The sequence below is a fragment of the Clarias gariepinus genome, chromosome 22 (genome assembly GCF_024256425.1).
Source record: "Clarias gariepinus isolate MV-2021 ecotype Netherlands chromosome 22, CGAR_prim_01v2, whole genome shotgun sequence".
In the NCBI taxonomy this organism is placed as follows: domain Eukaryota; kingdom Metazoa; phylum Chordata; class Actinopteri; order Siluriformes; family Clariidae; genus Clarias; species Clarias gariepinus.
In genome coordinates, this window is record NC_071121.1 from 23925351 (window position 1) to 23947835 (window position 22485).

The window sequence follows — 22485 nt, forward strand, 5'->3', positions numbered from 1 at the left end:
TTTAATGACTCTGAAGTTGTCTGAGGTCTCGTATGTGCTAAAATAGACTAGAAAAGCATTCAAGTTCCCTTTTGAGTCTACTTGTATTGTGAACACCAAAAGCACTAAGCAAATATGCAGCGAGGGGGATAATTCTAACCATCTTGTTTAAGCCCTGGTCACTAGAAAAATAGAAAAAGAACAAAAAGCAGGGAACATGATTTTTTTGTTTGGGAAGAAATGCACACGATACCCAAGTGTCTCAAAAAGACTAAACAGCCAACATCTGGACAATATGTCCTCTTTAAATTAAAGGATGCACACTACATACAGTACAATACACTCCATGTTAAAAGTATATACGAAGGGGCATTTAAAGTCAAACCGGGACTTGTGAATGAAGGACAATCATGGACTTGTACAGCTTATGAATGAAGGTGTAAAAACCTTTGACATTTACAAAAGACCTCAAGCACAGTACAGTGATGTGACTCTAGTAAAACATCTAAAATGGTGGAAACGTTTTGAAGACTACATCCGTGAATGACTATCCCGGCTACTGTCGTCGTTTCTATGAACATTCAGACAAGTACAGCACCTGATTCTTGAAAAAAAAGAAAGAAAAAAAAGAAAAAAAAGGCATCGCAGACTTGAGGGGACGAGATGCATCCGTCTGCAGGAACTGTACACATTTACCAACACCACTTGCACATTACTCATGTGGTCCTGACTTTGGAGTTCCTGGGAGGCCAATGTTTTAAACATGAAGCAGGCAGTCCAGTTCCGGTGGTGTGTTGATGGTATTCAAGCACTTGTGAAAAGTTGGGATAAGTGCATAAGTGTAGCAGAGGATTATATACAGAAGAAAAATAAAGTGAGTTTTTAACTGTTATCTAAAGTCCTATTTTGACTTGAATGCCCCTTGTAGTTCAACAGCCTTCTTTATCTGGAGAGTTTTAAATGGCTCGCTCCATCTCATCCACACACTTTGGTGCAGGAAAAAAAAAAAAAAAAGCATCCTGGTTACTTTACCACCAACTACTGTGCACTGATGAAAACACTTAAATTTTTGTCGTTGTAAAGAAAAAAAAAAAAAGGGGGGGGGGGTCACAACCTTAAAGCTTTGATAGACATGTACAGTATAGAACAAGAATTAAAATGATCAGAACACATCAGAATAAGACAGTCTGTGGGCTCGAATCTAAACCAACAGCATGTCCTTGTTGTTTTATTTTACTTAAAATGATGCAAATGACCATACACTACATAATAAAAAAGTACAACCATAACTCAGACTTACAGTTAATAAAAACCTTTATAATAAACATGAATATTAATAAGTATCTAAAAAAACAAAATGATATACATAATGTAAGTGTTACACTAAAGTTCCCTCCATGCCATTAAAACACATGCAGAAATAAAGACTTTACGTTTTCTTTAATGTTTACAGAAATCATAAAAAGAAATAATAGCCAAAGCCCTGAAAAACCCTGAAGAGTATCTAAAACACACACACAGAAGAGAGACCTTTAAATATTTCACTTTAGAATTAAAAACAGGCCCACAGACAGGCACGCGTTTTGTCGGATTCACAAAGATGCTCCGTCTCATCCGCTAATAAACCCCGACTCATGACTTTAAGGAAACAGGAAACACAGAACTCGGAGGACAATGGACATCTCGCTGATCCAGCGGTGACGAAAAAGGAGGAGAGGAATTTTAACCCAAGATCATCAAGTACAAACGATCCCACCATTGCTTGTTTTAATGAATTAAAAAGGGGAACAGTAACAGCACCATTGTTTCTCCATTTTTGGGGGAAAATCTGACAACTTGCGTATCGTTTCAGCAGGAATGTGACACGTGTAAAGGTGAAGACTAGTGCAAGCGTGTACGTTTGACGAGTTAGTTTGCAGTCACATCTCTTCATATAAAGTTCACCATTTTGCATTCTTTGGCAACCTACAGTACGTACAAAACCGAAGACATCAAACGAGCGTGGACTAAAATTTATATACAATGCTTAAAATATTCAAATGAAGTTAGTCGAAACCCTCCATAGCACTCGCTATACATTAGCTACGCGTCAGCCATAAAACAGGCCTTATCTCTGTGGTTGCTTTTTTTTTTTGTCTTTTACATCTAAACTGACCTACAAAAACATTTCTCTTTAGCTACAAGACAAAAGGTTTATAACAAGTTATGCATTACATAAAAAAAATAAATAATAATAAAAAAAAAAAAAAAAAAAAAAAAAAGTACACTGATATGCAAGCTGGATTTTAACATCGATGACCGCTGGGAAGACAAATCAAAATGCTCAAACTAAACAGCGCACCAAAGAATGAGGAATCCTTAACCCTTAAACAAATCCATTAACCTTTAACAAATGTTTGACATCAGTGTCCAACAATAGGGTCACAGACATAAGAAAAAAAAAAAAGACAAATTCGACTTTACAAAACACACAACGTCTCACCACATAAATGACATTATAGGCTGTTAAAAACCGCTGAGGTTGTGGTAGGCTGTGCTAAGTGAACGCTACGATCTATAGATTTCAGACGAGTCCTGTCTGGGGTCTGTGGTCCAGACAATGAGGAGGAGCTGGTTAGGGTGAACCAAGCATGGGCTGGATGATTGATTTTGAGACTTGCAGTCATTGCAGCTGGATTGTCGTTGCCACTTCGGGAGCACTTTAAAGGCTTTTTTTTTGCGGGGCGCCGAGTTTCCTCATTCCCCTTATCCTTCCGAGGAGCTCCTGTACGAAAGTCTACAAAAGAGAAGAAGAGAATACGCGAGCGAGTGAAGGGACGAATGAGAAATTTAGACAATTTCCATGAAACATTTTTATATGATTATACTACCATAATAAACCACAGTATTACCGTGGTACTTCAGACTAGACCATGTTTGACTTAAGGTATACACGGTCACTTATATATTGTGCCATTTGTTTTCTGGCATACAAATATTTGTCTTTAACTTTTTGTCTAAAATTTTTTTTTAACATTTGAAAATTAGAAATGTTTTTGTACCAATTCAATAATAAAATCATAATAGAAAAATCTAACGGACTTTTATTTTATGAAAAAAAAAAAAAAAAAAAAAACACAGGATGTTTACGGGTTTTGCACAGTACTTTTAGTCTGGTTTTGTGAAAAATCTCATGGTACAGGCAACACTGGACTATCATTATACAGACCTGCACCATGATCAAATTTCTTATGGGGCCTAGAGCTATAAATACCTTCTCTGACAGCTTGCTTTTTTTTTTAATACAGATGAATTTATATAGGCATTATACAAAAGATATATCACACAAACACGTTTCTAGTTCCATGTTTATATTATGACTTGATAATCACACATACTTTACAGAATAAGTAGATAAGGATTAGGTGGGTTAAAAAAAAACAACAACAACATTTCTGCAGAGTTGTAGATATCCAGGAGCATGGCTGGATGCCCATGACGTACACGCACTTCTAAAAATGGAACATTTTAGTCCTTGATTGCACTCTACCATACTGTAAAGTGGTATCTATCTATCTGCATGCAGGTCAGTGCTTTAGTGCATATTGCATTTAGATGGATCTATTAGGCAAATGTGGGTTTTTCTGGTCAGTGGGCTCGATCAGATTGACCCAAAATGTGTGTATTGGGGCACAAGGCCATGGCACTAGATACTGTACTGAACAAAACGCACAACTGGATGCTTTATAGCAGAAGGGGGAAAAAAAGGTGGCATGGAGGTGCATTTCTTGACTTTACCACTCAGGTCACAGTGCATAAACCTGTAGAACATCCAGGTATGTGTTCCATACTACCATATTACAGTACTGTACATGCACTGGTGTACCAATACTATGTACTATGGTAGAACCATGCACCATAGTGTGATATGCGTCAGCAAATACAGTACTGTGCAAAAGTCTTAGGCACATGCAAATAAATGCTATAGAGCCAGAATGCCTTCGAAAATAACAAAACCAAAAAAAAAGCCATGTATATAAGGCTTAGTAAACTGTGCTAGTGCATGTTACTGAGAAACTGGAAAGCTCAAAGTTCTATGTTTTGACGTCTATCTTTGGCATCAGCTCACTTTGTCAGATAGTTCATTCATTCATCTATAACGCTTATCCTGCACAGGGTCACGGGCGCCTGGGATCTATCCCAGGAGACTTGGGGCACGAGGCAGAGTACACCCTGGAAAGAGTACACAGACACAATGGGCAATTTGGGAACACCAATTAACCCAATCTGCATGTTTTTGGTCTGTGGGAGGAAGCGAAGGAGACAGACAAACACGACAGGAATCGAACCCTCGAGTTGGACGTGCGAGGTTGCGTCAGAGATGGTGTTCCAGAAGATTTGGACCGATCTCCTGACCAATCAGATTCAAGAAATCAACCATGCCATAACCTGAACAAGATTAAGTCTAGCTTATTGCAGATAATAAAATATAAATGATATTATTCAAAATCAAATGGTTCCTTCGGTTATCTTTCTAGAAAAGATAACGCTAAAATCATTAAACAAACCCAAGGACCTTTTCTTTTAAGAGAGCACGGCACAAACAGAACACACAGTAGGAATGCAAATTCGGGGTTGACTTACATCAGTAGGCTTATAGCAGTCTGTGAGGGATTCCTGGTGGGAGAAACAGAAAGATCTCAGCATGTTTATTTGAACAAATCGGAACATTTTCAGTCTATTTAAAACAAAACTAAATTCAGTCTGGGTGAATATTAGCACTCGCCTGTAATTTTACAGCTCTCTCGTCTTCACTGTTCACCTCCAGAAGGTCGTCAATGTCTATCTCGACCTCGGGCATCTCCTCGTCCTGAAAAACAGACATAAAGTAAGAGTAAATTTACTTTAGAAATAAACATCCCATTTTTGAATCATTCTTTTCTATGACTAACCAATTTCAGGTTCAGTGAGTTTAAAAAACAAAACAAGCCCAAAACCCCTCTCCCAATCGCCATTAACATGAACACACTGAGCCGCATGTGTACTGTTAGTCAGTCGCTGTGCGCCGCTCGTCTGGTGGTGTCGACAGTCAGAATGTTGCAGTTTGGTGAGAATTTGCAGAGGTGTGTCGTTACGAAACGTCCTGAACTCTTCAAAAAAAAAAAAAAAAAAACATTTTACAAGCACTGTGGAGGTGTTTGGGTCACACGGGGCTGAGATTAATTTAATACCTCATTAATCACCATAGTGATGAAAGAAGAAAACACACACATGCACGGTGAGATGAAGGCTATAAATATACGTTTTAAGTGATGTGTGGTGTTGGAAAGGGGTCTGGTTTCTATTTAGCAATCTCTCTGGAATGGAAGATTGACAAGTAGCTGTGATACTGAGAAGGGAAGAGAAAAGAACATCTCACACAGAGAAACTACAGCAAATACGCCTGCATTACAACAACTACTGTATCATAACACAGACTACACAATAAAGCACCTCATTAATCTTAACTATAACAAGAACAATAAACAGACGCAAACATGAACCCCCAGTAACAAATCAGCACCATAAACACCCCACCAACAACTTTAGGGTTAGTCCACACAAAGCCGGTGCGTTCCCTATCCGATCATTTTTTTCCCCTCGTTCTAAAAAAAAAAAAATTGCGTACACACGAAACCACTGAAAACGGTGTAGTATATATGCCGGACCAGTATGGGGCGCTGTAATTCTGCCATAGAGATACACTATACACGGAGAAGAAGACTTTGAGCATGCGCATAACCTTCACTCTGTATACGAACCAAGATGGTGTTGTCCATTATCGCTTGTTGCTCATAACAGTTGCATAGAAACAATAGATTTTGTTGTAATAAAGCTAGTAGGCTTTGTAGCAACACGAACACAATCATGTAGTCCGCCATTATTGTTGTTGCTGTTACGTGTGACGCAGCCGACACGTGATGTGATGACATCATCGTTTCAAAAAATATACGGATTGGCAGTACACTAAACCGCAAGGGTGTCGTTTTTAGATTTATCCACTTTGGGACCCGGTTTCAAAAATGGCGGTTTCAGTCTCCTAAAACGCCGGATCCGTGTGGACGAAACGCCAATACGATAAAAAATGTATACTTATACAGTGAAACGCGTCTCCGTGTGGACAGGCCCTTAAACACCAATGTGACAACAGCCACAACCTTAAATACCCCTGTAACAAACAACCATCAACACCCCATCATCAAAACAGCCACAACCATCAACACCCTTGAAACAAAAAACACAACAGCTACAACCATAAACACCTTTGTAATAATAAAAAACCCACAAACAGCAACCCCCCCCCCCCAAAAAAAACAAAAAAAAACAAACAAACAAAAAAACAAAACAAAAACCATAACACCTTCAAAAACGGCCAACAGCTACAACCTTAAACACCCCAAAATCTCCAAACCCCCAACCTGAGTTCATGGTAACATCGTACTGTTGTGTTAAAAACTGTAAAGATGGATTCACTTCATCTGCACTTTCAGACAATATATGGCAACTAGAACAACCCAGATTTAATATTTATAACAAAATATAGTACAGAGCAGCACAGTGGCCTCAGGCAGTCTCCATGTTCTCCCTGTGGTTGGTGGGTTTCCTTCAGGTGCTCCCTGTCGAACAGGCCAAAGACTCATGTATAGACAGACTGGCATAAGACACTGGCAGGTGTGTATTGCTGTGGAATAGACTCCAGGTCCCATGATAATGTAGGGAATTTTATATGCTGGTTTCCAATACGATACTTTCTTTCGGCTGCACAACAGGGTTCACGCCCTTCCTGACCCAACTCTCCCAAGGTTTAAAGATTAATCAATTGGAATATTTACAACACAGCAAATCATTGAGAATAGCATGTTAGAGTAAAAGCTTTGAGGCAATGTATAACTAATGTACTAGCCAATTAGGGAGGCGTGGCTTCTTTTGATAGGTGTCAATCAAGAAGCAGTGGATTCTGTTGTTGGGCTTTTCTGTCCGTTGGGTGGAGTTAGGGAGGCGTGGCCTCTCGGCTTTAGTGAAGACTTTGTACGTTGGTGGCCACAATCTAGCAACAAATAATAAGCAAAATTTTAGCAAATTGAAAACGTTTCTACAGTTTGTTTGACTAACCAATCACTGGATGACATACGATAAAATTCGCATAACTTGTTGAATTTCTCTTTGAACTCTGTTGCACTTGCTCTCGGGAATTCCAGGCTGTGTGTACACGTGTGCGTGCGAGTGAGTGTACACCCCATGGACATCTGCCAGATGGATATTTCCTTGCTCGTCCAATTTAATCTACACGCACGCACGCACACACACGACTGTCTCTCTAAAACAAAAGTGTCCTAACTAGATTTCAGGCATTCAAAGACAAACATTTTTAGATAAACTATTTTAACACTAGATACACAGATATACTATACAGCCGTGTGTGTTGATAAATTGAATTTACTGAGATGGAACTCTTTTGAAAATTGTTTTAGCCGAGCCAAAATAGCCTCAGGAGAACTGCCATGGTGCATTATTACAAAAAATAAATGTAGAAAGGCTGCCTTACATTTCTAATAAACAAATGTTGGTAAACCATCCTCTGGTTTTATGTAGGAAATGGGTGGAATTAAAAAAGAAAAAAAAAAAAGAAAGAAAAGTAGAGGGAGATGAGGAAGTGGGTCGGAGTAATTAGTGCCTGCATTAGTGAATGGTTAGGGGACAGCTGATAAGGGATGAGCAGGGTGGGTGGGTTGATGGGAGAGAGAGAGAGAGAGAGAGAGAGAGAGAGAGAGAGAGAGAGAGAGAGAGAGACGTGTGTGGGTGGAAAAGAAGGAAAAAGCACAGCTATGAAAAATGACCAATAGAAGAGAAAGTGAAAATCGTATAAACTCAACATCCTTTGTGGTCGAGTGTGTGTGTAGCTTACAATAAATCACCACTCCGCAGACTCAGGAGTTTTTAAAAAGTAAATGAAAAACCTTCCCCATTCATATTTAAAACATTTTACTCATGCTTTTGTCCAAAGGCATCTCGCTTCTCTACTCCACACAAGTGTGCGCGTGTTAAAGAAATAATTTATCATTTTTCAACCTCATCTCTGTGTTACAGATCCATAGAGTGTGTGTGTGATTGCAAGGAATTGCAACAACATTTTTTCTTTTACTAGAAAAATTAGCACTGTTGCCTTACACCTCCAGGGTTGAGGGTTCGATTCCCACTTCGGGTTGCAGTGCATGGAGTTCTCTGGTTTCTTCCAACAGTCCAGATTAGGCTAATCAACGTTCCCAAAATGCCTATAGTGTTAGAGTGCACGTGTGCTTCGTGATGGATTGGCATCCTGTCCAGGGTGTGCCCCGCCTCGTGCCCCAAGTTTACTGGAGCACTTAACATTTGATAGAAACACTGTCCATAGTGGGAGTTATTGTAATTTTTTTCTGTTCTTTGCTCTGTCGCTGAAAATCTTGGAGTATTCCAAGTCCAAGAACTAACCCAGCAGGAACCCCAACGTTGGCCGAGTGTTGTAATAGTTGTAACAACGTTGCGAAGACGTCCACTGTCGGGACAAAGTTGTTTTTGAAAATTACGATGACCCTTATAAAATGACGTCGAGACAACGTGGAACGAACGATCACAATGCTGCAAATATAAAGTTAAAACGATGAAATTGTAACCTTTTCTATTGGGTTTATGCCATATAACATAAAATAAAATCCATACAGCATGCGTATCCCATGCCATGCATGTCTTAGTGTTGTAATGTTACCTTTTTGGAGTTGCATCGTAGCTCTATAGGACAGATTTTCTCCAATATACAGAACTTTAGACATTTTCTACATTTCACCTACACTGAAAATATCGTGTATAATTGTAAATACTAGTCTTTGGGGGACTGCAGTGTCTTTTTTGTTGTTTGTACAATACACGTGAGCTACATCAGTGACTGAACCAGAAGTAAAACCACGGTTCGTTCGTACCTGCAGAAATTTGTAACTCGTACGTTCAGAAGTCGGGGGCTACCTGTACTGTTATTTGCAACACTGTGTAAGGAGCATCAGTCTTTCATGTAATTGTTGATAGGGTGGGTGACATCATCTGAAAAGAGTCTCCGTTGTCAGCAGCCACATGTTATGCAGTCGGTAATCTTTCCATCACAGAAAAATCATGACGTTGGGTTTATGAAGCTGCATTTCTGGCCTCATTAACCGCAACCGAAAGGAAAAATTAAACAGCGTCTGGCTTTAGTCTTCAGCTGCATGTGGATTCCTGTCACCGTTATCATTGCTCTCTCTAAGTAGTGTCAGATGTGTGTGCGTTTTAAAAAGGTCAGGTGTTTACTCACGTCTGCACTCTAATAATAACGGCCCAAACACACAGAGGTGCTGACACTTATCCAAGGCAGCTGTCCAAATACAACCCAGATGTATAAACAGAAAAGCAGGACACTTTTCACTCTCACATGCTTTGTATAGTGGTCCTGCATGTTCCTCCACCCAGAAAAACAAACCCTCGGGTCGTCCTGATTAACACCTCAGCGAGGGTAATAAATGCTCATCATGACAAAATTTCACGCACAACTTCACCTGAAGTAGAAGTGGAACATCTGAGCTTGTCATGATACTGAAAAAAGTTCTGTCCTAAAAACTTTTGCTATATAATAATTTATATACTATACTGTATAATAACTATAGAAAAGTTGTATATGTATATATATATATATATATTTTAAATGACCCATTCACATGCAAGCCTTTGAAGAAAGGTGGAGGAAACCTGGCTAACCCCGATGGACCGTTAGCAAGCGCTGTGGATCCTATTGAGAACCCTGGAGTAACGACGCTTAGACTAAAGAAATCAATCAGGGCGAGGCACATCCATCAAGATAAGCCGACACTGAAGGATTAGCCACGTGAAAGCAATTTGTTAAAGAATGTCTTACCAAGTAAAAGTCTAGATCTCGGCAACAGTCTATATATATTGGTCACGGTTAATATGTCGATGCAGGGCTACTTGTATCTCATCCCATCTCAGGGGGATTTGACATTAGTTACAGTATACACACAAATTTAACCATCTAAAACCTATAGGGGGTTGGCTTTTTGGCTAGAACTAAAAAAAACTTTAAAATACTGCAACATTCAACAGCGATTGTCAGCTTTTTACAAAAGGGCATTCAAGTCAAACTGGGACTTTTGATTGTGCAGAATAACAGAACACAGTTGTCCGAGTAATAACGTATAGACCTAAAGACCTATCCGTTTCTTGGGTATTTGGGGTAACGCCGCCCCATTAAAAAAAAAAAAAAAAAAAAAAGTGTTTAACTAATGGTACTTCTAGCTAGTAACCTAGTGAACCATTATAAGGATACAGTGAAACATCACATTTAAATTTTACATTTAAGGATTTTTCATATGCTTTTATATTTTGTGATGTAAACAAAATATACCAAAAGGTAAATTGTTCATAGTGATGAAGAATGGATTAATTATATTTACATGTACTCCCATAGAAAACTGAGTCTATGACCAAATTGGGTTACGACCAGAACTTTGTGGTCGTTAACCGAGGTTTCACTCTATATCCAATGATGGAAACAGATGGATGAGAGAGAGTTGACCAAATGCATAAATGTAACAATCCTCCTCTAGATCTGCCACACAGTCACTGCGTTTGGGCCATTAATGGAGTTCCTGGGAAGCCACCATTTCAGAAGTGAAGCAGACGGTCCGATCAGAAAACATTCCACCTTAATGGTGTCCAAGCACTAGAGAAGCCCTGAGATAAGTGCATTATATGCCACAGGGGATTATATAGAGAAATAAAGGCTGGTATATACTCTAAAAACTGTATTATGCTCAATCAAAAGTCCCGATTTGACTTGAATTCATACATCAATAGATCAGATCAAGTGTTGCTAATAATAATAATAATTAAAAAAAAATCCTACATAGGCAGAATTGACCCGATTCCTTTGTGCTGCCTCATTGTGCAAGCGAGCCGCGTTTTGTCTGCAGGCGCATAGCGGAGCAGACAGGTCAGCTTGCTAAAGGTTTACCATGGAATACCAAGCAGGCTTTAATCCTACTGAGAGAGCTTATGAGGAGTAAAGAAACCAGCTACGCACAAAGCCGACAGCAACCTTTACCTTCCCTCCCATGTAAAGCAAACACACACAGAATACCAATGTGCTTGAAAAACAGCCTGTAGTAGATAAAGTGGGTCGGGAAACCATAAAGACTCATTTTCTAGCTGACCTTGCTGAGCTTTCACCTTTACACAATGCGATTACTAGAGATGTCGTTTACTAGCGGTTCCTCTGCCTCCATCCTGTTAGTGCACATGATTTTGTTTCAGTAAATATTCATTTAGTGTTTAAATCCATTTCCTCCAATGTGAACAAATTAGCAGAAACATAAAGCAGGACAATCCTGACCAGGCAGTTACTAAGGATGAATAAATCAATGCTGTAAATGCATTGATCAATGTTAATGTTAATAAACAGGCACTTCAACTTCCTGCTTTTGAATGCTTTGTGAATCTTGGACACAAAAACAAAAGTTCACATCAGTACTTGGATCTGTCCATTTCAAATGACGTTTTCAGCAATAAACTCCACGTAATCATCCACATGCTTAAGTCTTGCATAGAGGAAGTCCCTTAGTGCTCACAGTGTGAAATGTAACCCCTCACGGCTTCAGACAGAGACAGACGCGGCCTTCGGGCTCAACCTCAAAAGACCAATCGATTCACAGTAGGAAGTGTGTGTGCATGCATGTGCCCGTGCAGACAAACCCACGATACCGAAAGCCCGCTGGCAAAGTGAGCGCACGTACGTGAAATACCATTGTGTTCAACCCCATCAGCTGCTGATCTCACTTCAAATTGTCGACCTTCTCAATGACAAGACGCACAGACCCACACACTACACACTCCTCTAGGACAAAAAAAAAAAAAAAAAAAAAAGTTCATTTCATTCAACCTTTACATTCCTCCAAAGTGGTGTTCTGTAAAATCCTGCACAGTTTGTTTTTAAAGCCCACGGGGCTACTAAAAATAAAACCTCCGAACATTTACCTTCTAGATCTGCGAGGATATGGACACAGATGTCCTTTAATCCGTCTAGCTCTGTACACCCTGCTCAAACAGATCAACTAACAAAGCTTCAAATTTTATGCTAATACAAGCATCAGCTTCATCACGCTAGTCATCTTGTAGATCAACAAACACTGTGCAGTAATTCAGCTGAACACAAGTTAGATACTTAAGACTGCAAAAAAAACAACAACAACAACAACAACAACTCTACAATAGGTGTGCTAGCAACACCGTCTCATGTGCGCATGGCTAACGTCTTACAGCTTCAAAACAACAAATTCACACCAGACTTGATTAACACTTAAACTTGCATTCAAAGTGAATACAAAAAAAAAAAAAAAAAAAAAAAGGGGTTTCCCTTGACCATTCAGGGAAAAAGATTTAGTTAAACAGTAGCTATATAAAGGGAATGGGAATCACCATACCTGGGCATCTGACTTGTATTACAATTCTGTTAATATCATGACACACACATTATACATATTTTTCATATTTCTATTGTTAAATTCCAAACAAACTCCAACCACAGTTTGCCACCAATGTGCGATTAGTTAAGAGTGCACCACCTGTAGGGTTTTAAGGGAACAAAAACACAACACCTCACAGGCTAACGTCTAAAAATTCATTTAAAAAAGAATTGCAATATTTTATTCAATATTATTCTTGAATTTGAACCATGTTGTATATGAGCCTAGGTTTCTGTCAAAAATCTACTTATGTTTGAAAACTTAAATTGAAATATAAATGATGTGGCGTTTCAGCCATTTTAAATGACCTCTATTGATTTGAAAAGCCAGAAACCATTTCCAAAGTTGTATTTAGCAAAAACTCGAGAACAAACAATGAACATTATTGCTAATAACCCAAAACCCAAACTGAAGAACATCCTTTGTCTAGCTACTGAAAAATATAGCTGGCTAGAGATGTTAGCGTGTTAGCAAAGCTAGTTTCTTATATGTGGCCATTGTGTGCCACATCGACTAAGGTAACCCTGTAGACAAATTTGCGACAAATTTCCTTAATTTTTGACGTGAGGCTCCGGGAAAATTTTTTTTTTATTTATATCATTTATATTATTTATATAAAATGTACTGTAACTGCAGTACAACATATTCAATTCATGCAGACCGAGATCAAGAGGTTCAGTTTATTGTAAATTGCGCCATTTTGTTAATTTGCCCGTAAACGTCATTTGGTTGATGCTAGAGAGGCTGGTTTGAGTACTGCCTTGCTAATAGACAGGAAAGTGATTAGAATGGTTTACACTGAAAGGAAGGCTAGAGCATCTTACACTCTTACACTATAATCACTCTTTGCAACCATGGTGAGAAGAAAAGCATCTTAGAATGTGAAACCCATCAGGCTAAGACAGGAGATTATACTATATGCTCCACTCCTGTCTATGGCTACAGGCTGACCTGATCTGGACAACGTAGATCTTCCAAAGTAAATTAGTTACTTTGGCTAGACAGGATTTGAAACATCTACATATGTACATAAAGGGGCGTTCAACTCAAACTGGGACTTGTGATTAACATTTAAACAATGTAATTTTGTCAAAGAAGGTCGTACATCGATGAATTAGGTGGCTTAGATCCCACTGCAGATGTTCCCTTGAACAATGGAGTAGAACAGGTGAATCCTTGGACAGAAAACTTGTCGCTGACTTGCGGAAGAGACATCTGTCTGCATGGCCTGTACACACAATCATTTACCAACACCACTTGCCTTGCACATTATGGGAATGACACTTGGAGTTGCATTATATTATATTATTATATTATTAGTTAGTATAATAAAGAAGTTCCTGGGAGGCCAGTATATTTCTGGGATAAGTATATTAATGTAGTACGAGATTTTATATTATATATATATATAAAAAAAGATAGCTTTTACTCTCAGAACATAAATCGAACGTTAACACCCCTTGAGTATGTGTACACAAAAGAAAAAAAAGAAAAGAAAAAAAAATCCTTTATTATTCATATCCAGTAATGAACATGATTCACCCTCATGGCCAACAATCACCTGGGGGACATTTCAGTGATAACTTGAAGCACATACAGCACCAACATCACAAACATCTCAGCATAAAGATGTCCGACGTATTTCCAGTAACTGCTTCCTTTAAACTCTATATTAGACATAATGGTTTTAACATTCATAATTAACAACTTATTCACTGCATTACACCCACAACCTTTTCAGCAGTCATGAGCAGCCACAATGGAGCGATCTCTCAGAGAGTGACCAGCTCTGGTTATAGAAGCCATTAACATAAATTCAACACACTCACACACACACCAAAGCTTCCTGCTTTGATATTTCTCTATGTGGATTTACTGGTCAGTCATCGTTACCTGACTAATGAGAAGATGAAGAGCCAGGCAAAACGGGGCAGAGTTTTGTTTCTGTTGTAGTAGCGTCGCTATTAAACTGTATTTTGATGTCAGTACTTAGTTCTTGCCGTCTACAATGGTTTGTTTGCTTGCTGTCTGTCAATTATGTGCCATGTTTCTCTCTCTCTATGCTAACGCCATAATACTGAGAACGGCACACACCTACACATCAGCGCTACCGACTGTCTAGACCTACTCAAAACAGACCTGCTTTTCCTTCTGTTCTTCTCCTTTTTTTAAACTCACCATGTACTCTGCGCTTGCTGAGACTACTGTAGCTTTGGTCAATATTCTTTAAGCTTACTGTATGTCCTCCCACCCTGTAATTTTTTTTTCTTGTGCATTTGTTCTCAGCACCATCCACCATTGCCACTAACATTCAACACAAATTTAATCCACAATCTGTTATTGCCCTCACACTCCCCCTAGACCTTAACCTCCTTCGGGAGAACATATCCCGCTGGATCTCTCGAGTGATCGCCACAGCACCCGAGCAAACACTCACGCTCATCTCCATAGGCAGCGGACAATACTTTCAGTATCTAGTATTGCAGGTGGATAAAGAACCTGTGATTACACCAGGAGTTAACCCTTCATTGGTTTACATTGTACTGCATGATCAGAACCTTTTAAGGTGAAAATAAGATGTAACCATGAATTAAAACCATATTTAAAGGCATTATATCTGCATCCAAAAAACGAAGGAAGTATGAGCAGCAATAAATCAAATCCACTGATGATGCACTGCATTAAGAAAGCACATAATACTGTACACAATACAATGGGGGTAAAAAGAATTAAAATCAGCATCTGGTTCGGTTTGAATGCGATTTTGTGCAAACGAAGATTCGCTGCCAATTCCTGACTCGCTCTGTAGATACACAGTAGAGACGCTGCCATACATATTAATTTCCTATAAAGTTAATGACCTGATGTGAGGAGGAAAAACAAAGCAAATGACTCTTTAATGAAGGCAACATAGAAAAAAAAAAAAAGGCTCCTTTAAAAGTAAAGCAAGATGCAAACTAATAACAGACCCAAAAAGCCAAGTCTGTAAAAAGCATACGTCTCAATTAAAGTCCTTTACTCTCTCAAACTGCAGATTTTCTTACTCTAACACAACCACTGATGGTTTCGGGGAGCTGATTAGTATGTGGTGGTTTGCAAACAATAGTAGGATTTTACGAAAATAATTAATTAAATCCCAGTTAGTTATGCTCATACAGGAGTTTAATTAGTAGCCCTGGGAGTCACTAAGGACTATTCAATACGATATGACAATACATACTGTAGGTGTCGATTCAGTTGGTATTGCGTAAATTATTTGCCAAGTTTGTTCATAAATAATCATTACATCGGATAACAAATACATGCTGCTCAGTTTAATGCTAAACTCTTAACATTAGTGATGGGTCGTTCATGAGCGAACAAGTAGTGTGAGTGATTCGTCCATTTTCTACTGTGCACGCATGTGCAAATCATCGCAAACCCGCCGTAGGTTATGTACAGTAAACGGAATGGAGTGGTTCTTTCTCAATGACTCTTCTACCCCGAGTCGTTTGTTCCTTTATCACGTGACTCCCATAGACGCCATGAGGTGCAGTACACAGGAAACAGAATTGAACGGTTCTCCTTAATGAGCCTTCAAGTCCCGAGTTGTTTGTTCCTTTGTCACGTGACTCCTATAGACACTATGCGGTGCAATAGATTCAAAAGCAAAACAACTCAGACTGGAAGATATAAGAGGTGAGCTACTCATTCTGTTTATTATAATATGTCCTTAGTTGCATTGAAATATTTTCATTACTGGAACTATAGGCAAAATTTGTGTACGTAGACGAATTGGGGGTCTGTTTGTTGAAATTTTGATGAACGAGATTCAAAGAACCGAATCACTAAAACGATTCAAACTTCCCATCATTACTTAGCATTTGAGGTTATTTTGTATTGTTTACAATGCTGCGCTTGGTTTTAAAGTGAGAAAACTTAATGTTAAAAGAAACAGGCTGCCTTTAATCAGTCAATCATTAAACGTTTTTTTTTAAGGTTTAAACTTGTAACAAAATCAGGGAAAATGTAATATAGAATTGGGACATTTATTATTTTTTTATCGTGATGCTTATAGAATTGGCACCGAGGTATCGTGATTATATCGTATCGGAAGATGACTGATGATTTCCATCCCTAGGAAGAATACTAACCTGAACAGAGCATCATTGTGAAATACTGCAGCAACAACAACAAAAGAAATGAACACAAAAACAATAACGTCTGCTACATTAAAATCTCAGCATCCCATGCTCATGATGGACAGTAAGGTTAAGCGCAGCCCTCTCATATTAGATAAATGATCATTTCCACGGTGTATCACACAGTGTTCAGTATTGTGAAGATGTTTGTGTTGTGATGCATGAAAGCAGTGCAAAAGGGACCTGACAAAATGTAGGTCAGATAACAAATCCTGACAATTGATGCGCCTGGAGACAGGTGCAGGATACAGCTGTGGATCTGTGCAGAGGTGCATGCAGATGTAACGCTACAGATGTGCAAAAAAAATGCGCACGCAGCTGTATCTCTCTCTCTCTCTTACACACACACTAACCTCGCAGTCGTACAGCTCGCTCAGCTGCTCGATGATCCACTCTTCCAGCACGAGCCTTTTCCGCAGCTCTTTCCGGTCGTACTTCACCGTGACTTTGCCCTGCTTCTTCTGCACCGGGTCGTCCCGAGGCACCGGTCCGTTCCCCACGCAGCCCACACCGGGGGACGTCTGGAAGAACACCCGAGCCGGGGACGTGGGGATCGGCGCGGACGGCTCGTGGCTGGCGGCGGACATGGCGCAGAGGTCACGAGCGAACAGCGGCAGCGGCGGCGGCACAAACACCTGCTATTTAAAGCACCGCGCGAGCTCTTAAAGTCACTGGGCGGGGCTTCACCGCTAAATTAGCGCTCTCAGCGCTGGTGATTGGTCAACGGTTTGGTCAACGGCTCTTATTGGCTGCCAGGGCTGTCGTTCATGAAGCATGCGCTCTAACAGGGATGCACTCAATGCCCTTTGTGGGTTTTTTTTTTATTAGTATTATTTTTCACAGAAAATTGTACGATTTTAGGAATATAAAAGCGTTTTGTGTAAAAAAAAAAAAAAAAAAAACATGAAAAAATATACATAAAAATATGTATATGTACAATACAGAGTGATAAACACATTTTATGAGAAAAATTTATAATTTCTTTTGTCCACAATACATGAATAGTATTTTTACCAAATAAACAAGTACAAAAACATAATAATAATAATAATAATAATAATAATTATTATTATTATTATTATTATAGTCGTAAAATGGGAATAGACACCTTGGTGTTCACCATACAATGGTAATAATCTTTGTCCTTCACAGTTGGATGTATTATTATAATTATTACTTCTACTATTATTATTATTATTATTATTATTATTATTAATATTAATAATTATTATTATTTATACTACTGTATATTATTATTAATGGCGACATGGTGGAGTAGTGTTTAGCACTGTCACCTTGCACCTCTAGCCACCGAGTTTCGATTCTGACCCTGGGCATCTGTGTGCATGGTGTTTGCATGTTCTCCCCATACTTGGTAGGTTTCCGCCAGGTACTCTGGTTTCCTCCCACAGTCCAAAGACAAACTGGCGTTTCCAAATTGCCGGTTGTGTGTGCATGTGCAAGCATGTGCATGTTGAAACACATGTAAACGTATGTAGAAATGGAAATAAACACAGTGGTAATCACCATTGGCCTCCACAGTTCTTAGTTGGACTACAAATGTTCCTAGATGAATGGATGATGATGATGATTAATATTATTATTGGCAGCATGGCGGCTTAGTGGTTAGCACTGTCGCCTTGCACCTCCAGGGTCGAGGGTTCGACTCTGTCCGTGGAGTTTGGATGTGCTTGCTGGGTTTCCTCCATGCACTCCTGTTTCCTCCCACAGTCCAAAAATATGTAGATTAGTCTAATCAGCATTCCCAAATTGCCTGTAGTATGTGAATGTTGTGACCGGAGGTATGAGGTGCTGTAGGACTTAAATCAAACATTTTAAAGTCCTACCGCGGTCGTACAATAGGAATAAATACAATCATCGTAGGCCTCCATGGTCCCTAGTTGGACTGCAGAGGTTCCTAGATGAATGGATCGATGTATTATTATTATCATTATTAAAGCCATGCAATTGCTTTTTACAGGTCCAGCACTCCATAAACAAGACATATAATTGCTTGTTACCACAAAGCAGTCTTCCCTTGACTGCACTGTCACGCTTGAGATCATTTTGCACTTCATTAATTCTCTCTCCACATGAACACCCTAAAGACTTGCACGAAATGAATAAATAAATAAATAAATACGCAGAGGTCCCACCCTGGCATCCGTGGACAATCTCTGCTGGATACCGGTGGATTTGTACTGCTGCTGCTGTTGCTGCTGCAATTATATGAATGAGAATAATGGTTTGTAATCTTTCTTAGAGATCTACATCTGGATTTTGTGTAGCGGGCTTTGTGTCAGAGTATATTGTTAAAAACACTATGGAAAAACAAAAGACAACAAAACGTATTTTATGGAGCTTTGAGTTTGTTCATTTAAGGAACTGTAAGGTCAAGAGTCAATAACAGAATCTGGTTAAACAGATATAATCAATGAAAAGGTGTATTCACTGGCTAGAAATCTATTTAGAGCATCATTTTTGCAAAGCTAATAATGATTTCTTATGATTAGCAAATGATATACACCTTATATAATTCATCATTATCATCACGTGCGCACACAGTCTAGCATGGCGACTGAGTAATGATGAGTGCAGCAGAGGTGTAATATTGTTTAGACGCCGAGGTCCTTTGTGTCCCTGGCTAACCTTCATTCAGTGCTCTTATCACCCAGCTGCACGTATTGATCCACACTCAGCATGATTTAAAAGAAAAAAAATAAAAAATCACACGGACACACACACACACGCACACACACTCTTGTTGAGTAGGTAAAACATAACAAGAGGTTTGTTCTTGGTCTGCACCATCTCATTAAAGGGAGTTTTATTTAAGCTATATAAGACCATACCCTTATTACTTTCTCTCTTTTCACACACACACACACACACACGTGTACACCAGGGGAGGCTTGTGTGTGAATGAGCTGGCTATACTAAGTGCCCTGTGTTTCAAAAGATATCAGTGTAGGATTTATTTTATAACATTTTCTCTCACAGATCAGATTACAATTATGTTGTTAATAAATGTATTAAAATGGATTATGTCGGATAATTCATGTGCAGCAGCACCTCCATCAGACTGCTGTAAAAAGACCTTCTAGCTCAGACTGTAGATTTATGCAGCAAGAGCATGTCAATCGTGTGCTTTTTCAGTCATGTACTTTTTTGCACCAAATACTCTTATAGCTCTCAAGCTTTTGGTTTCTATTAGACTGTTGATATACAGTAATATCATCATCAGTTGTCAGTGGTATACGCTATTCTATCTGTCATAACCACACAATATATATTTTTACCCCTTTTATTTTTATTTATTTTATTCTTTTTTTTCCTGGAGTGCCACGGTGGCTTAGTGGTTTGGACTGTTGCCAGGGTCCGGGTTCGATTCCTGGCCAGGTTCAATTCCCACCTCTGTGTGCATTGAGTTTGCATGTTCTCCCCGTGCTTGGTGGTTTTCCTCCGCGTACTCTGGTTCACACATCCTGTGATGCATTGGCACTCCATCCGTGGTGTACCATATCTCGTGCCCTACGTCTCCTGGTATAGGATCCAGGCCCCCCATGACACTGTATACAGGATAAAGCAGTATAGACAATGAGTGAGTAAATATATATTTCTACATTGATTCTATTTTATTCTGGAACTTTTGTAAATCTGCACATTTCTTAATTCCCAAATTTTTACATTTAAACTTTGATTTCATTTTTTGTAAAAAATTAATTTTTTTGTTTAATTGTATTCTCTAATGCATTTTTCTTTCCTTTTTGTTTTATTCATACATTCATTCATTTTCTATATAGCATATACAGTATAGGGTCGCGGGGGCCCTGGAGCCTAGCCCAGGAGACGTATGACACGAAGCAGGGCACAACATAGATAGGGTGCCCATCCATCGCAAAGAACACAACACACACACACACACACACACACTTTACAGGCAATAGGGGCCTGGAGCTTATCCCAGGAGGCTTAGGGCATGAGGCGGGGTACACCATGGATGGTGTACCAGTCCATCGCAGGGTGAACACATATACACGCACACTCACACACTACAAGCAATTTTGGAACTCCAATTACTGTAAACTGCATGTACTGTATTTGGAGAGGACAACCCACCAAGTAAGCACGGGGAGAGCATGAAAACTCAATGCACACCGACCCAAGGTGAGAATCGAACCCTCGACCCTGGAGGTAGGAGGCCACCATGCTACTTTTTAGTGAAATCTTTCTAATTTATTCTATATTTTTATTTAAGGTCATGAACAGTCTTATAAGCACTTCAATGAATATCATCCGGTGTATGGTTGTGTATGTGACTAGGTTTCTAGGAAAAAAATGCAAAACACACATTATATAGGTGTTACACCCACCAGTGTAATAACCAGTGTAGTTGCTATAATGTTTATGGGATATTGTAGGTATACTGTTCATTACACTTACATTAAAAGCTGCAGGTTTGTATAACTGTAGAATTGTGGACTGTTATTACACAGACGGGTGTTCCAGGCAGCTTTGCACTAATATGTGAGGTTGTGTGTGAGAAAAAATGAAAGGAAATCCAGTTTGTTTGTTTTTTCACTTTTTAAAGTAATTATCTTATCCATCTCACAGTCTGAGTTAGTGATCAGAATGCTGTCAAACCAAATCCCTTGCACGTTTATCGATTCCCAAAAACACCCCGAGATACAACACTATAACAGATGGTCTCATACGCCTAATAAATCACAGTCTTTTACTATCACTCTTACTGTGCGACATATTGGTCTGAATTAATCTATTTTATGACAGTGATCTGACAGCAAACTGTCTGTGTGATCTCATAATTTCTCAATTTTGGGAACAAAGGTGGCATGGGGGCTTAGTGCCACGTGTTAGCCATGTCGCCTTGCGCCTCCAGGGTTGGTGGTTTCCTTCTCATACAGTACAATATAGGCTTCCAATAGTTTATGCTTGGGTGTGTGAGTGTGTGTGTGTGTGTGCCCTTGTGCTCTAGGTTCCATAGGATAGGCCGCCGGCCATACATGACCCTACACAAGATAAGTGGTATATATAATGGATGAATGGATGGATAGATGGATCTAAAGTGGGGGCCAAACATATAAAGACAACATATCACTATTTAGTTCTAGCCGATCTGGTTGAGGAGTGGTGCTAATAAAAAAAAAAAAAAAAAATAGTGAACAATGTGACAATGATATTCAAACTCTACAGATATAGCCTGGGTCATCTCCAGACATAAAGCCTGGAGAAAACTGTCGTATATTTTATACCAATTTCTTTGCATGAAGTAACAAATTATTTTTATGATATTGATCATTTGAGAAAGTTTCCTAGAATTTTCCTTTCATCTCAATACTTTTGGCCATCATCTGTAGAATCTTAATGCATGGAAATTGTCTCCTAAAAGATTGTACTTAATTACAGCTTTTCGACTCTTATTCATACTGTGATCTTATGGAACATTACGCAAACACACTTGCAGTTGGAACCTACTGCTTGTTTTTACTCTTCTGCTAGTGTCCCGTAATGCTTTATAATCACATAGTTCTAAGAAATGCTAGCTAGAAACATCTTATGAGAAACTTATTATGAGAATTGTATGATGTCTTTTGTCAGACTGAGGGAGAAAGTCATGCACTAGTGCGTATGGATAACCTAGATAGAAAACTTTTGCTTAATCATTATTGTTGGGAATTATGGTTCCATTAGTGATCAGGGCAATTGGCTCTGCTCATCAGAGGGGCATTTTTTTGATTCCTTAATGT

At 39.1% G+C, this 22485-nt stretch overlaps 1 protein-coding gene across 1 annotated transcript; it reads right to left on the minus strand.

Annotated features, from left to right (window-relative positions):
* Positions 1 to 1151: 1151 nt before the first annotated feature.
* On the minus strand, positions 1152 to 17335 carry ppp1r14c (protein phosphatase 1, regulatory (inhibitor) subunit 14C). The gene is made up of 4 exons (XM_053483089.1): positions 17071 to 17335; positions 4745 to 4828; positions 4603 to 4635; positions 1152 to 2755 (listed from the first exon to the last, which is right to left on the minus strand). Exons 1-4 carry the CDS (start codon positions 17302 to 17304, stop codon positions 2681 to 2683), a joined length of 426 nt encoding a protein of 141 aa, XP_053339064.1. The 5' UTR covers positions 17305 to 17335; the 3' UTR covers positions 1152 to 2680.
* Between the last annotated feature and the right edge of the window lie 5150 nt (positions 17336 to 22485).